This window comes from Lontra canadensis, unplaced genomic scaffold, assembly GCF_010015895.1.
Source record: "Lontra canadensis isolate GAN:19392208 unplaced genomic scaffold, GSC_riverotter_1.0 scaffold1, whole genome shotgun sequence".
Lineage (NCBI taxonomy): Eukaryota > Metazoa > Chordata > Mammalia > Carnivora > Mustelidae > Lontra > Lontra canadensis.
Window position 1 is genome coordinate 122,720,371 of NW_022630995.1, and position 13,824 is coordinate 122,734,194.

General features: G+C 35.1%; 1 protein-coding gene across 2 annotated transcripts in view; it reads right to left on the bottom strand.

The window, feature by feature from the left end:
• Positions 1 to 3,725: 3,725 nt before the first annotated feature.
• Positions 3,726 to 13,824, bottom strand: part of MAP9 (microtubule associated protein 9) — a 32,716-nt gene continuing 22,617 nt past the window's right edge. For both annotated transcript variants that reach the window (XM_032862869.1, XM_032862877.1), the window contains exons 10-13: positions 12,221 to 12,382; positions 11,961 to 12,106; positions 11,648 to 11,780; positions 3,726 to 5,220 (exon numbers count right to left, since the gene is read on the bottom strand). In XM_032862869.1, the coding sequence (XP_032718760.1) occupies positions 5,098 to 5,220; positions 11,648 to 11,780; positions 11,961 to 12,106; positions 12,221 to 12,382 (564 nt within the window). In that variant the 3' untranslated portion in view covers positions 3,726 to 5,097. The remainder of the gene's footprint in view (positions 5,221 to 11,647; positions 11,781 to 11,960; positions 12,107 to 12,220; positions 12,383 to 13,824) is intronic.

Sequence of the window (13,824 nt, forward strand, 5' to 3'; positions counted from 1 at the left end):
AGGGTAGTGACTACAAGGATGTTGGCTGTCCTATTCCTTATTATAGTAAACATTTATAAGGAAACAAATTGCCCAAAATAGGTTAGATTGTAGTTGCAGCATCAAAGATTATTAGAAAAAGCATAATAGCATATGTTCATTATCTATTGTTGAGTGGAAAATGCTGGTAACCAGAAATTTATAGAAATATAACACATATGTATACATGCATATATTCAAACATTTTTATTCTTTAAAATTGAAATAAGATCAAAACTGCATATTTGGTTTCCTGAGTTTTGTACTCAAATATATATATATATATATATTTATAATATATATATTTATATAAATTTTATATAATATGTATTTGATATATTTATAGATATTAATCTATATTTAATAAATAAATATATGCAAAGATATATGTATACAGAAATACAACACATAGGTATACACACACAGGTGGCATGGGAGAGAGGCACAGAGAAAAACAGAGAGAGAGGGAATTTTATCTCTATTTTCTTCACTCTCCATTTAATTCCAACTATAGGAAAAAAGGCACTGGAAATTAAAAGCTGGTAGAGTACAAAATATGTTAACTATGATTATTTTGGGGAGATGGAAATGTGGGTTATTTTTGCTATTTGCACTTTCTAATTATTTGGTAATTTTATAATTACATTACCTTTGTAACTTATGTACTACTTCAAGTAAAAGAAAAGTTTATATCCAAATTTTCAGTCAGTTTTGAAAAATTTTCAGGCATTTCTAGTAGAAGATGTAATATAATTATATCATAATATGATCATTTCATGTTTTTAAAAAATTCTTTAGTTAGCAGTGTTATGTTAATCTGAGGTGTATAATACCGTGATTCAGCATTTTATACATTACTCAGTGCTCATTATGGTAAGTGCACTCTTCATCCCCTTCACCTATTTCACCTGTCTCCTCACCCACCTTCCCTCTGGTAACCCTCTATTTGTTCTCTATAATTAAGAGTCTGGTTTTTTTTTTGCGGAGGGGGGGGCAGTTCTTTGTTTTGTTTCTTAAACTCTACACATGAGCGACGTCATATGGTACTTGTCTTTCTCTGGCTTATTTCGCTTAGCATTTATACTCTCTAGATCCATCCATGTTGCTGCAAATGGCAATGATCATTTCATCATTAGCCCACAAATGAAACTCATACCACATTTTCCAAAGTTATGAAATGAAATATGGCACGATCAACAAATAACATCATAACCCAATAAAATAAATCTTGAATGGTTAACTTTAATTCAGCACAACATGAAGTATGCTACTAGAAAGCAGACAGTAAGTACATCTCCTCAGGTAATTCTTAAAACAACATCCTAAATTTAATACCAATAATTTAGTTAACATTATACAATTACATGTAACATGTTTCAAAATAATCAAATCACCTGAAAGTTTAAAACAGAAAGAATTCAGGGAAGTCTCCAGTTAAGCATTTATATAGCATTCATTATTCTGTCAGCCAGTGTACCTAGGAAGCAGGGCAACTGATAATATCTTTGCTTTGTGTAGCCTGGGAGCATATGGGTCTAAATACCTATTAATATAGCACTTCTGAAATTAGAGCGAAGATGACATCAGGAAAGTTTGTTTTCTGTACGGGTTTATTCTCGGGAACTACTTTGACTAACATGCAATTTCTCCCATTTTGTGAAATTCCTTTTTCCCATTGTATCTTCGCCTATGACTCAGGGCTTGAGAAACTTATGTCTCCCCCACCCATGAAGTAGTCATGCAGGTGTCCACAGAGCCTTGATCTGGTGGAGTTATGGAGAAGGCACTGGAAGGATAAGGGACCATCTGAGAGGATCACAATGAACCAAGCTGATAATGACCATGGTTACAAAATTCAGCGTTAAAAGTTTTATTGGGTTCTCAAAATTATGGGTGGGATGGGGGCAAATTACAACTAGAAAACTGGACACCTCATCTCTAACTCTGGATTCTTCTGGTTAGTGGTATGGGCATGGGCAAGTCAGAGTAGTTTTGTTCAACTTGGAAATAGGGTTTGGGCCTGTTTTATTAAAGTATTAAAACCTCCCAGATGCAGTTTTATCACTCTCAGGTAATACAGCTGTGGACACTTAACTATTATCAGCTACTGCTTTGGCAATAGTGAAAAATATCAGTTTCAATAATATTAAAACAATAAACGAGCCACTAACATTTTCAAAATGTGATATAATACAAACAACTGAAAAATTGTTATCCCTGAACATTTCTTATCTTCTTCAAGAAAACTGCCTCTTCCTTCTGATCTAAAATGCCATATAGTTTCTCTTTATTTATGTAACACTATTTTCTTACAAACACTATTTTTTATGGAAAATACATTGTGTAAAAAATTTTATTTTTTGTACTGATAAGTAAATTTCTAGGGAAATTCTTTTCAGTAATGTTTTAGATTATTCATTAAATTCTTATTTTCTTTACTTTGAAGTGTCAAGTGATCAATACAACTTACAAAACTAGAAGCTTCACCTGAAAATCTATAGGTTTTTAGTGTCCTTTATTTGAATTCCCTCTTATTATAAATTAATGAAAACTTAATGAGTAAATATGTATATTTACATTTGATACTTTTAAGGATATATGGGGAACTCATACCCCTTAAACAGATAAATATATTCACGAGAATACTACCAGGCTGGATTTGCCCCTTCGATCTCAGAAAATAAGTAGGACTTTATTTTCACCCAGCTCCCAAAACTCAACTTTATTTCTGCTGCAGGAAAAAAGAGGGTTTCATTCAACTAGATAACTGGCCAGCACAGGTTGCTGTAAACGGGAAATAATGTATTATTTATCATAGTAAGATAAACTTCCCCATTTGAGGGAAACAACTTGTTGGGTCTTTGCAAACACCTCAATTTCTCTTTTCATCCTATTTCACAAGCAGTGCTAAGAAATTAGTATTTACGTTTCTTTTTAGGAACTCCCTTCGTTTGCTAAAAATGTATGTCAAATAACCATTATCAATGCCGCCTACATTAATCTTCTCACATACATGAAGTGGGGAAATGCAGGGCTCTTGATAGTCCCTAAATGAAAACAATGCCATGTGGTTTACTTTAATTACTAATTTCATTCAGTGCTCACAACAACTAAGAAGGGATAATGGCAAGCTGCTAAATAGGATAATGAAGAAGAAAATAATTGGGAAGTGTAAGCAAATATTTAATATGAAATTTATGACTTATTTATGATCTCATATCCCTGATCTTTTTTTCCTTTTACTTCCCTGGAATTTGCAAATTCCTTTATAGCTGTGAATAGTTAATTGGATATCAAAAACAACGATTCATTCTGGTAGGCACTATATATATATTTGGTGAAAAAGAGATGAGCTAAATCCCATGTTGATAGTACTGATGATAACAGTTTCAATTTCATGAAGTATGCTCCTAGTTCCTGGCAGTGTGCTTCTAGTTTTGTTTATAATTTTAAAACCAATTTATTCATAGCACTGATGTGATCATAGAAAGTGACCCACGGTATTTCCCTTATTTTGCACATGCACCGCAATGAGGTTAATCCTCTGAAACTTCCTGAGTGACTATCTCAAAGCCTCTGTTCCACAACCTGCTGGCTTTCCTGACATTCTAACGCTAGGTACATGGCATTTGACTAAATCTTCAACTATTATGGAAACTTCTTCCACTTTATAGATCTAATAAAGTTCAACATCTCTAAATAACAGATATTTCTTAAAAGAAAGATAATCTTCAGATAACAATACATGATTTTAGGATCCCAGAGGTGATATGTGTTTGTAAAGTTGATATAATATATATTCTGGAGGGAGAAAGACTTAATTCTCATCCCGATTCAATCACATGCTAAATGTACGGCAAGTTATTTCTCCGAGTCTCAGTATTTTTTAATCTGCAAAATAACACCTACACTGAATAATTGTTCTAAAGATAAGAATTGACATCTGTAAAGATCCAGCAGCAAGCATACATTAGGTGCTTAATAAATAGTAATTATTTATTCTCATCCATCATTGTGCTGCATCATTGGCTAAAGTAGTACTGCAGCTCTGAGAGCATACATTTGGTCTGTGATAAATCAGCTGACCAGTTCAAGTATGAGTCCAATTAATTTAAAGATATGCAGAGATCAAATAAATAAATAAAGATTCTTTGGGCATTTTCTACAAATTGCCTTCCTATATAGCTGTCTCCTAAATATAAACTATAAGGCTCTGGAATAAGCTAAGAGATTGAAAATTACCTTTATCACCTTTATGGCTTTAGTCTGGAAAAAATTATTAACAGTGATAATGACCTTGAACTCTCATGGAATTTCCATAACTATTGCGTTAAGTATATCACTACCAAGAAATGGATATATTTTTGGTACCACTGAAATAATAAAGTGAGATAGAACTTAGAAGACACATTTTAGAGGTCTACTCATTATAAAAGTGCCTACGATTGTCACCTTAAGTGTGGGACAGATAAAACTCATATTAAAACATAAGGCAAACTTTTGAAATAAAATGCCTCAACGATTTGAGTTCTACTGAACTACTGCCTTAACTGACTGAAACTCTAACTTGCACAGTGCAAGTGCAACTGCTTGAGCTAAAGATCAGTTTAAAAAAAATATATATATATATGTATGTATATTTACATATATGCATACCCCCAGATATGATTCCTTTTAAAACCTGAATCTAGGTGCACAATCATTCACAGATTTCATTCATAATTTCTATGATTATAGTACCTAGATGGTTTCCTATTCTGAGGAATAAACCCACTTAAATACCATGCACAGCTTCGGGAAAGTGACCATGGATCATTTGATTGTAAGGACTGTCAGGACGTGATGGTCATTCGAATGGTAAGAGCAATCTGATTATTAGCTTCTCATCTGAGGCAGTTTACCTACAGTCCAAAAAAAAAGCTTTCAATTATTTCACTGATTAAACTCCAAAGCATCTTTTCCATTGTTAGTGGAAATGGCTGGCATTTAATAAAAATAGACTCTACTAACTATAACTAATTGAATAAATAGTAGCTAAAATGGTGAATTGATAACTAAATAATGTAAAAATGAGAAGTATCAGAACACTTTTGAGAATACAGTTCTGCTTGGAGGGCTCCAGGGAGGAAGTGCCTCATTTTCCAGAAAGGGATGACGCTTCTTTTGTTTTCGTTCGATTCTTTCCTGCCTTTCTTTCTTTTCCTAAAGAGAAAATAGAAAACTTTAAATTTATATACATATATGAACATTATTTTCAAATCAAGTTGCTTGCTAAAGAACAAAGTAATCTATTATAAGACATTAAAATGTCACTTCCTATTTAACTGGTTATAAAGGAATAGTGGCTGAGTATATTGCTCATCTATAAGTATATTACCAATAGGTACTAATGCATCACTTAATCACTTATTTTTTAATATTTAAAGTGATAATATTTAAACAAAATTATGAAAAATGGGGGAAAAAGACCTCTAATTCCATAACTCAAAGAGAAAATTATGAGAAGTTAGTGATGAGAACAGAATCTCAGAACTTAATTTACTGGGTGCAAAGGTTGAATATGCCACGACCAGCAGGGACACTTCAAAATTTTTATAAATAGTTGAACATTAAGTCTCATGTTTCTTTGCTTATTAAGTTTGAGCATATTATATTTTTCTTTAGCCCTTTCGTGAATTTTTTTGCTTAATTATCTGGCTACAGGTATCGATGGTTTTAATGCTTAGTAATTTGTATATTTTCATATAATATATATTATCTTTGCAGCACACATTTTACCTACATTACTCTGTCCTTTTTAGCAAAAAAAAAAAAAAAAAATGAACTATTTCAGCCGAGACAATTGTTTAAAGAGTAATGTAATCAAAACTTATGTGCCCACCATCTGCCTTATGAAGAAAAACAAGGACTTTCGAAGGTCTCTGTGTTCATTCCTCCATCATACTGCTTCCTCTCCACCCCAGTGAGGTAACCATTACTCTCAACTTAATGCTTATCACTTCGGCGCATGCATCTCTTAGTACTTGTACTATAAATGAATTAATCTCAAAACAAGTAATTTTGTTTTGCATGTTTTTATAATTAGAGTAAAATGTAACATGCTGTACTTTTGCAGCTTCCTTTTTTATCCATCTTAATATTTCTAAGAACCACCTATGTGAATTACAGCTCTAGTTCATTGATATTCCATACAATATTCATAGAGTTCCAGCATGTCAACTTATCACCATTTAACCTATTTTTGTGTTGTTGAAAGCATGATTCTTTTTCCCCCTCGTAAACATCCCTGTTTAATACCTTGTACTTTTAAGTCAAGATTTTCTCTCCAAGTATCTACCTAGGAGTGAAATTGCTGGTATTAATTTGCTGGGAAATGATTTATTTTCCAAACCAGCTGTAGGAATCTACCCCCCAAGCAGAACCTACATGGACTTTTTATGTTAACACATTAATGATTTTAAATTCAGTATCTGTTCATGTTTTCCTTTTTATTTCTATAGCACTTCTCGGTTTAGAAAAGCATCTTATCCCTGTGAGACTTGATAGTGTTTTGTTTTCCTTCAGTTCTTCTATTGTTTGGCATTTTATATTTAATGCTTAGGTGCTTTCGCTTTGCTCTGAAGTGATCTCATGCCCAAATGTCACACAAATAAGCCAAGTTACAGTTTCCTTGCATCTATTAATTTGTGTTATTTATTATACAGCAGCACATCCTTCCTTGTCACAGGTTCTAAGAGGTCCTGGGTGGGGGTGTCTATTATTTTACTGGTATTATACTGCTTTGATTTGTGTTCATTCATCCAACTGTTGAGCACCGAGATCCTACTCTGGGTCAAGCAGTATACTACAGGGGACCACATAGAACGTGATTCTAAAATCCAAACACAAATTTGGTCCTTGTCCTTCAGGGGATTTTCAAAACAGACAGTTAACAAACAACAGATCATTTCAAATTGTGAGAATTTCTATGGAACATATAAAAAAAATTGTTGTGATTGCTAAAGAATAAAACAGACTGCGTGACTTCAAAGAAAAGTGGATTCAGGGAAAGTCATTTCAAAGTGAGACCAGCCAGATAAGAGAAGCCCCTTGTGAGACGCACTGAGGAGAGAGCATTTCAAGCAGAGCAAGTAGTATGTGTGAGGGCTCGGACACGTGGGAGAAACGTGGGATGTGAGAGGAAACAAGAGGGCCAGTGATAGCCAGTGTGACTAAACTGGGCAGAAGACAGGAGGAGGTGCCAGAAAAGAAAGGTGGGCGAGTGAGGTGGTGTGGGGCCTGCATGCCAATGGTAACATCCGGAACACAGGTAAGAGAAGAGAAGTCAACAAGTGCCATTGAGGAGAAAGGCAGAGAAATGAGAGACACCAGGGGAGCAAGGTACCCAGGGTAGGTGACAGTTGCCAGAAGATGAAAGTGGCTAGGGAGAATGTTTGAGAGGTCTGGGGAATGCAGCAGCAAACAACACATTGGATTGCTAGATGGTTTGGCAAAACTAACTTTCGGAGTATAGTTTCAGTATAGTGATGGCAAAAGAGACAAGGCTGGAGTGTGCTGAGGGTGAAAAGGGTATGGAGTGTAAATAAAACTTCCTTAGAAGTTTAGCTATTAAAAAGGGGTAGTGAGATGTGTAACCACAACTGGAGGCAAATGAGGAATTAAGAATTAAGAATTATACATCTTGGAAAGTGATGGGACAAATCCAGGAGAGGAGAATGCTGGTTCATGGGAGAGTAGGACGGTAAATTTATACTTTATTGCTTGATAGAAACAGTCCTCTACCTCATCTTATTTTGGAAATATTACCTTCTATAGTCTCCCATTTTTATTATGCTGGATGAATTTTAGAATCATTTTATTTCCGTGCACACACTCCCTTCAAAGAAAGGACTATGTGAGGATTACTATGAAAATTAAACATTAATCCAGGAATTCCTGAAATGTTAGCAGCACTAGCTTTTTTCATCCTGCAGCTCAGATTGTCTCTTCATTTCTCCAAGTCTCTGCTAGCACTATAGAGTTCGGTGGTTTCCTCATACTGGTGATTTTCTCAAAGAGCAGTAATACCCAGGAAGCTTAGATAGTGTCACCTCTACAGGCTGGACGGCTTGGGAGGGGCAGCATCTTGGTACATTATGAGATGTCTATGATCCTTTCACCAGCAAGTGTATGGAATTGATGTGTCACAAGAAGAATACGATAATGCAAGGCTTCCATAAGCATACAATTATTCACATACAACAAAAGGAATGAAAAGAGGTATGAAATTCTTTTTTACTGTCTTAACATTTTGCCCCATGCTTGCTATTCCTACTAAAGCAAAGAGTGATTCTCCTTTCATAATCCTAACTAAGAAAAAAACAGCAACAACAACAAAAAACTGTAACTGGGTCTCTGTTAAACACTGAAGTATCTTAGAGAGCGGCACACCCTCTAGCTAGGGAGCAGAAAAGCAGTGTGGGGCTGAGTCCACAGAAACTGACTGCACATACCTCTTTTTGTCCATTCCATTTCACATGGGGAGAGAGAGGGAAACATGAAACAAGTCTGCTCTTAAAAGTAGGTGCTAAGAAAGCCAGAATAGGAAACAGGCAACTAATTATCAACCTTAATATCGATTAAGATGATCAAAAAGGTTATCTGGAGTAATCATTAAATGAATCTTGTTAAACAGTCCTTTTGAGTACTGTTTTTTGGAGTGTGAATTTTTTACTCATTTTCTTATTAATGGTAACTATTCATTAATCTGGGAACCAGCATAAAGAAGAGAGTCTTACTGATCTTTGACTATAACTTTCCCCTAAAACGATAACCCATCCAATGCTCATTACTTAAAGCAGGTTTTATAACAAAAGTTTGAGATGTTTAACTTTACATTAAAGTTGAAGTTCTTAGATTTCCATATGGGAGTATTTTTCCATTCTTTCTAGAAACAAACTGCAATAAGAAATTGGCAAGTTGGAGGACTAGATCTGTAATGTGACTGGATGTTTTTATAAGTAGCATGATATTTGTCAAGGTTGTACTACATATCAAAACAAGTTATTTTCATCTTTGATAAGTTTTTGTTCTCCAGAGGACTGATTAGAATAAGAAAGTGGCCAAATACTGTAATAAAACATAATGTACCTAACAGTGACTTAGTCATTAAGAAAATTCTATTCCCATCATCAAAAGTATGTGAAAATAAAACTGAAAAAATGTCAATTTAGTTGCCCTAAGTGATATAGCACAGTTGGTATATGCTTCCTTGATAGAAGAAGTTTTAATTTTTCTTTTTTTTTAAATTTTATATATTTATTGGACAGAGAGAGAGATCACAAGTAGGCAGAGAGGCAGGCAGAGAGAGAGGGAGAAGCAGGCTCCCTGCTGAGCAGAGAGTCCAGTGCGGGGCTCGATCCCAGGACTCCAAGATCATGACCCGAGCTGAAGGCAGAGGCTTAACCCACTGAGCCACCCAGGTGCCCCGAGTTTTAATTTTTCTTGAACCAAGGACTATTTAAGAGTTTAAGGAAGCCATCATGAAACACTACCTTTTTCATTCAAACCATCCAACCAATTCTGATCACTTTTTTTTCTTACTGTTTTTCTGCATGGACTTAGCATAAAGTAGCACTAAAATCAATACATAAACAAGAAGAAATTCTTTTGTCCTATTTATTAGGATTGCATTACATTTGTAAACTACTTTAGGAAGCACGGACATCTATAACGTCATTTTAAGACTGAGTGTTTCTATCCAAGAGCAGTTTGGATCCATGTTCTCAAGTCTTTATTTGTGTCCGGCAGGAGTATTCTAAAATTTTCTTCATAGTGGTCTTGTACATTTCTTAAGTTTATTCCTAAGTGCTTCATCTTTTTACCCTATCTTTAAATAGACTGCTTTGTGTCCTGCATGCCTCTCTAGCTACTGTTGGTTCTAAAGCTGATGTGAAAAAGTAAACAGTAACAGTCAGAAATACTTTGAAAGACATGCTAGGAAGAAAGATTAACCAAAACAGATACGAAAACATATGAAGCCCTGATAATGAGACAGTACAGTGCTGGAATATGTACCATGAGATTTGATATTGACCAATGGGACAGAAAGTCAAGAAATTGACCCTAAAATCTGGGAAGGTATCATATAATAAAGGCAGTACCTCAAATCAATGAATAAAAGATATAAAATATCTTTTATATAAAATATATAATTTTTTAATAAAAATTTAAAATAAAAAATGTATTTCTTTAATAAAAATATAAAATAAAAGATAGGCTATTTCATAGGAGATGCATTTGGAAAAAATAACATCAGAATCATATACCCCACTATTATCAAGGTAAATTACAAGCTGATCAAATGTTAAAATGTCAAGATATTAAAATTATAAAGTTATTAGAAGAAAAATGGGAGTACTTCTTTTAGCCTCAAGTTATAAAGAAAGCCTTTTCAATTATGCTTGAAAATCAGAACCTAAAAGATTGATATATTTGACACCAGAAAATAAAAATCAGTTCTTCATGACATAAAATACTATATGCAAAGCTTAGAAACCAACAAAACAATGGGGAAAAAGTAGTTGTAACTCCTACCAGAAATGATGGGTTAATTTCCCTAATACTTAAACAAGCTTCTAAAAATCAAGAAGAAAAAGACCAACAGAAAAATGTGGAAAGTCTATGAATTAACAGTTTCCACAAAAAATTATAAAAGGCCCTTATACAAATGAAAAGCTGCTCACGTTCAGTCCTAACCAGAGAAATACAACCACAAAATTCCCTGGATGATATTTTTAACTAGCAGATGGATGTGGATTAAAAAAAAAAAAAGGTAGACAACCATTCCTACTGGAAAGAAACCCTACTGGATCCCAAACCCAGCGGAGCAATTTTACACGTTTTGGTTGCTGCAACATGGGACGTGCTAACCACTCATATGAATGTGTCACCAATTCATATATAAAGTACTTATTCATAGGAATGCATTCTTAGCCAAATATTGATAAACATGCATATTTATAATGATATTTTAAGCCAGAAAATGGTATTTTGCTTAACATCAATGAAAAGTGACCATAAACATAAGTACATTAAAACAAACAAAAAATACAAAAAACAAAATAATGTTAAGTCCAGCTAGACATTTTCCTCCCACACTTTCTACTTACTTTCTTTCATTAAAAAACACCAAAATGAAACCTTCTCCTTGAGGTCATTAGAAAGATCAAAAGAGAATTTAAAAAATGGAGTAACTTTCTCACTATTCAATCCTGTATTACTATGTGTCATGACGAGTCCCACCTAAAATAGCCTGGCATACCGTCAGCAATGCACTTGTCAGCTCTCCATGATTTCAGACGTAACAGTCATTGCAAAGGAAGAACAGGCGTGATTGGTAAGTAAATGAATGTCAGGATGCAGATAACGAAGAATATTCTGCCTGACATTTGAGTGCTTGAGGAAAGAGTTTAGCATCAACAGAAATGAGTAAATCGAAGACAATAGGATGGACACAGGGAGAGAACAAGATTCCACAAGGCAGCTTCAGGTAAAAATGGTCAGTAGGCAGAGACAAAAAGAACTGGATGGAAAAGTCACGAATAAAGTGCATTCACAAGACACAAGTGCATTAACAGACAATACCTACCAGCCATTTTTCATATTCATCAATAGCTTGCTTATCTTTATCTTTTTTCTCTGCTCTTTTCAGTTCTTCTCTTCTTTTCTCATTTATTTTCTCTTTCTCCTTTTCTTTGAAAAAAGCATCCTTCTTTTCATTCCTATGTAGGATATTACAGAACACTGGATGGTTAAAGGGGAGGATGGAATAAAGATTCCTGAATATAGCTTTGCAATAATGAGATGGCAATGCTTTAGTAAATTTCAAGCAAATAACCTTTTCAAGAGCCTTAAAGTGTTATTCACTTGGAAACTATCAAATAGCTCTCATTTGGGATTACCATTTCTCAACAGCGGTTAGGTTATCTTTCCTTTTCTCAGCAATCGTCTCCTCCTCTTTCTGCTTCTTTGCTCTTTCATATTCTCTCTCCTTTTTATTTTTCTCTCTAAGATATTCCATCTTTTTCTCTTTCCATCGTTCAAAGGCCTGAAAAAGTACACAATGATTTTCTTATTAACCGTGAAAATGATCAATAAGGAGAGCCAGAGCTAGTCACTAATCTCCAGTAGTCAGAGAAGGCAAAATCATGCCGCCGAGTACCTGCAGTGCTTCTTCCTTTCTCACGGCATTTTCTTCCTCTGTTTTCTTCTTGTTTTTGGCCTCAAGCCTTTTTTGGGCAGCTATTTTCTTTGCTTCCTTTTCTTTCATAGCCTTCCAGGCCTCAAAGGATGCTAATGCTTCTTCTCGCTTAGCAGCTCTTTTCTGTTTCAAAAAATAAGAGACAGACATATAAACAAGTGGACAGACAGCGGCAGATACAGACACATACAGATTGTGTTGAATTCCCTTCATCATCGTCATTTCTAGACTTTGTTGTTCAGGGCAGGTAATTTTTTTAGAATGGTTGAGACAAGTGGATTTAGAAAAAAAGTATTATCGGAATTATTCATTGCAGTTTAAAATGTCCTTTTCTAAACCCGTTTATTAGATACTGATCTGCTATTCATGGGAAAGAACTCTTTTTTGGAAGCCTACTAAACAAACGTTATCAAAATGAACTATAATGGCCTGAGTGCTACTGCAAAATGCTCAGAATAAAACATTCCATTACAAGGAAAATATCAGGGAAGTTTCAGGCTTATAAAGTAAGAGTGAACTCAACTGGCCAAGTCCTGCAGAAAGCCCTGGATCTTTGCTTTGAACCTGAATTTTGACTGACATCAAAGCATAAAACTGTTACGAAATAAACACAGCCGGGATGCTGAAACTCGGTGCCAAACTGAGAAAAATGTAGATGAGGGTATGGTAAGTATGTTATTACTTGACTTACCTCCATCTAAACCCATTATATTCTCTGCCTTATTGCTTAATGCTAAACGACATGAAGTCTTATAAAAAAACACACTTTAGAAGTAAAGGTACAAGCCACCTCAGCGAGTTGTGATGGACGATGACAGGAGAAGGTGTCAGGCTCGGAGCTCAGCCATCTAAGGCCGCAGAACTGCTGATGGGGATGCAGGCACACCCCTGCATGCTTCTCCATGCAGTACCAGGCATTGGGGAACCCGGTTTCCTTCTGAATCCCTTTACTACTGGACAGCAGAGGGAAGGGCTTCTAACTCAGAAGTCGGGAGGGAACTAAGCATGTTATGGACCACCAGCAGGAGTTAGAGGTAGAGACTGAAGTACAGGCCAGAGTAAAATAAGAGTCCACCTCTAGTAAGTGGGAAGGATACCAGTCAAGAGCTCACATGGGCGTTAGTATTTTTTTTCCCCCAAAGGCGTTAGTCTTTTTCTTTTTTTTTTTAAAGATTTTATTTATTTATTTGACAGACAGAGATCACAAGTAGGGAGAGAAAGAAAGAGGGACGTAGGTTTCCTGCTAAGCAGAGAGCCCAATGTGGGGCTCGATCCCAGGACCCTGAGATCATGACCTGAGCCCAAGGCAGAGGCTTTAACCCACTGAGCCACCCAGGCACCCCTCCATAGGTGTTAGTCTTAAGGACACATGTAAAATTCAAGATGGAAAAGAGGAAAAATGGAGGTTCATATCTGCTGATCCTTTATGTTCCTGGCTAAGTTGTAAGACTGAAGTCAATTTTTAACAGTGAAAAGGTAAGTAAATAAGAGTGAGAAGGTAGTCACAAGTAATAGTAAGTTCCTAAATCAGTAGTGTCGAATATATTCCACACATACAAAAATCA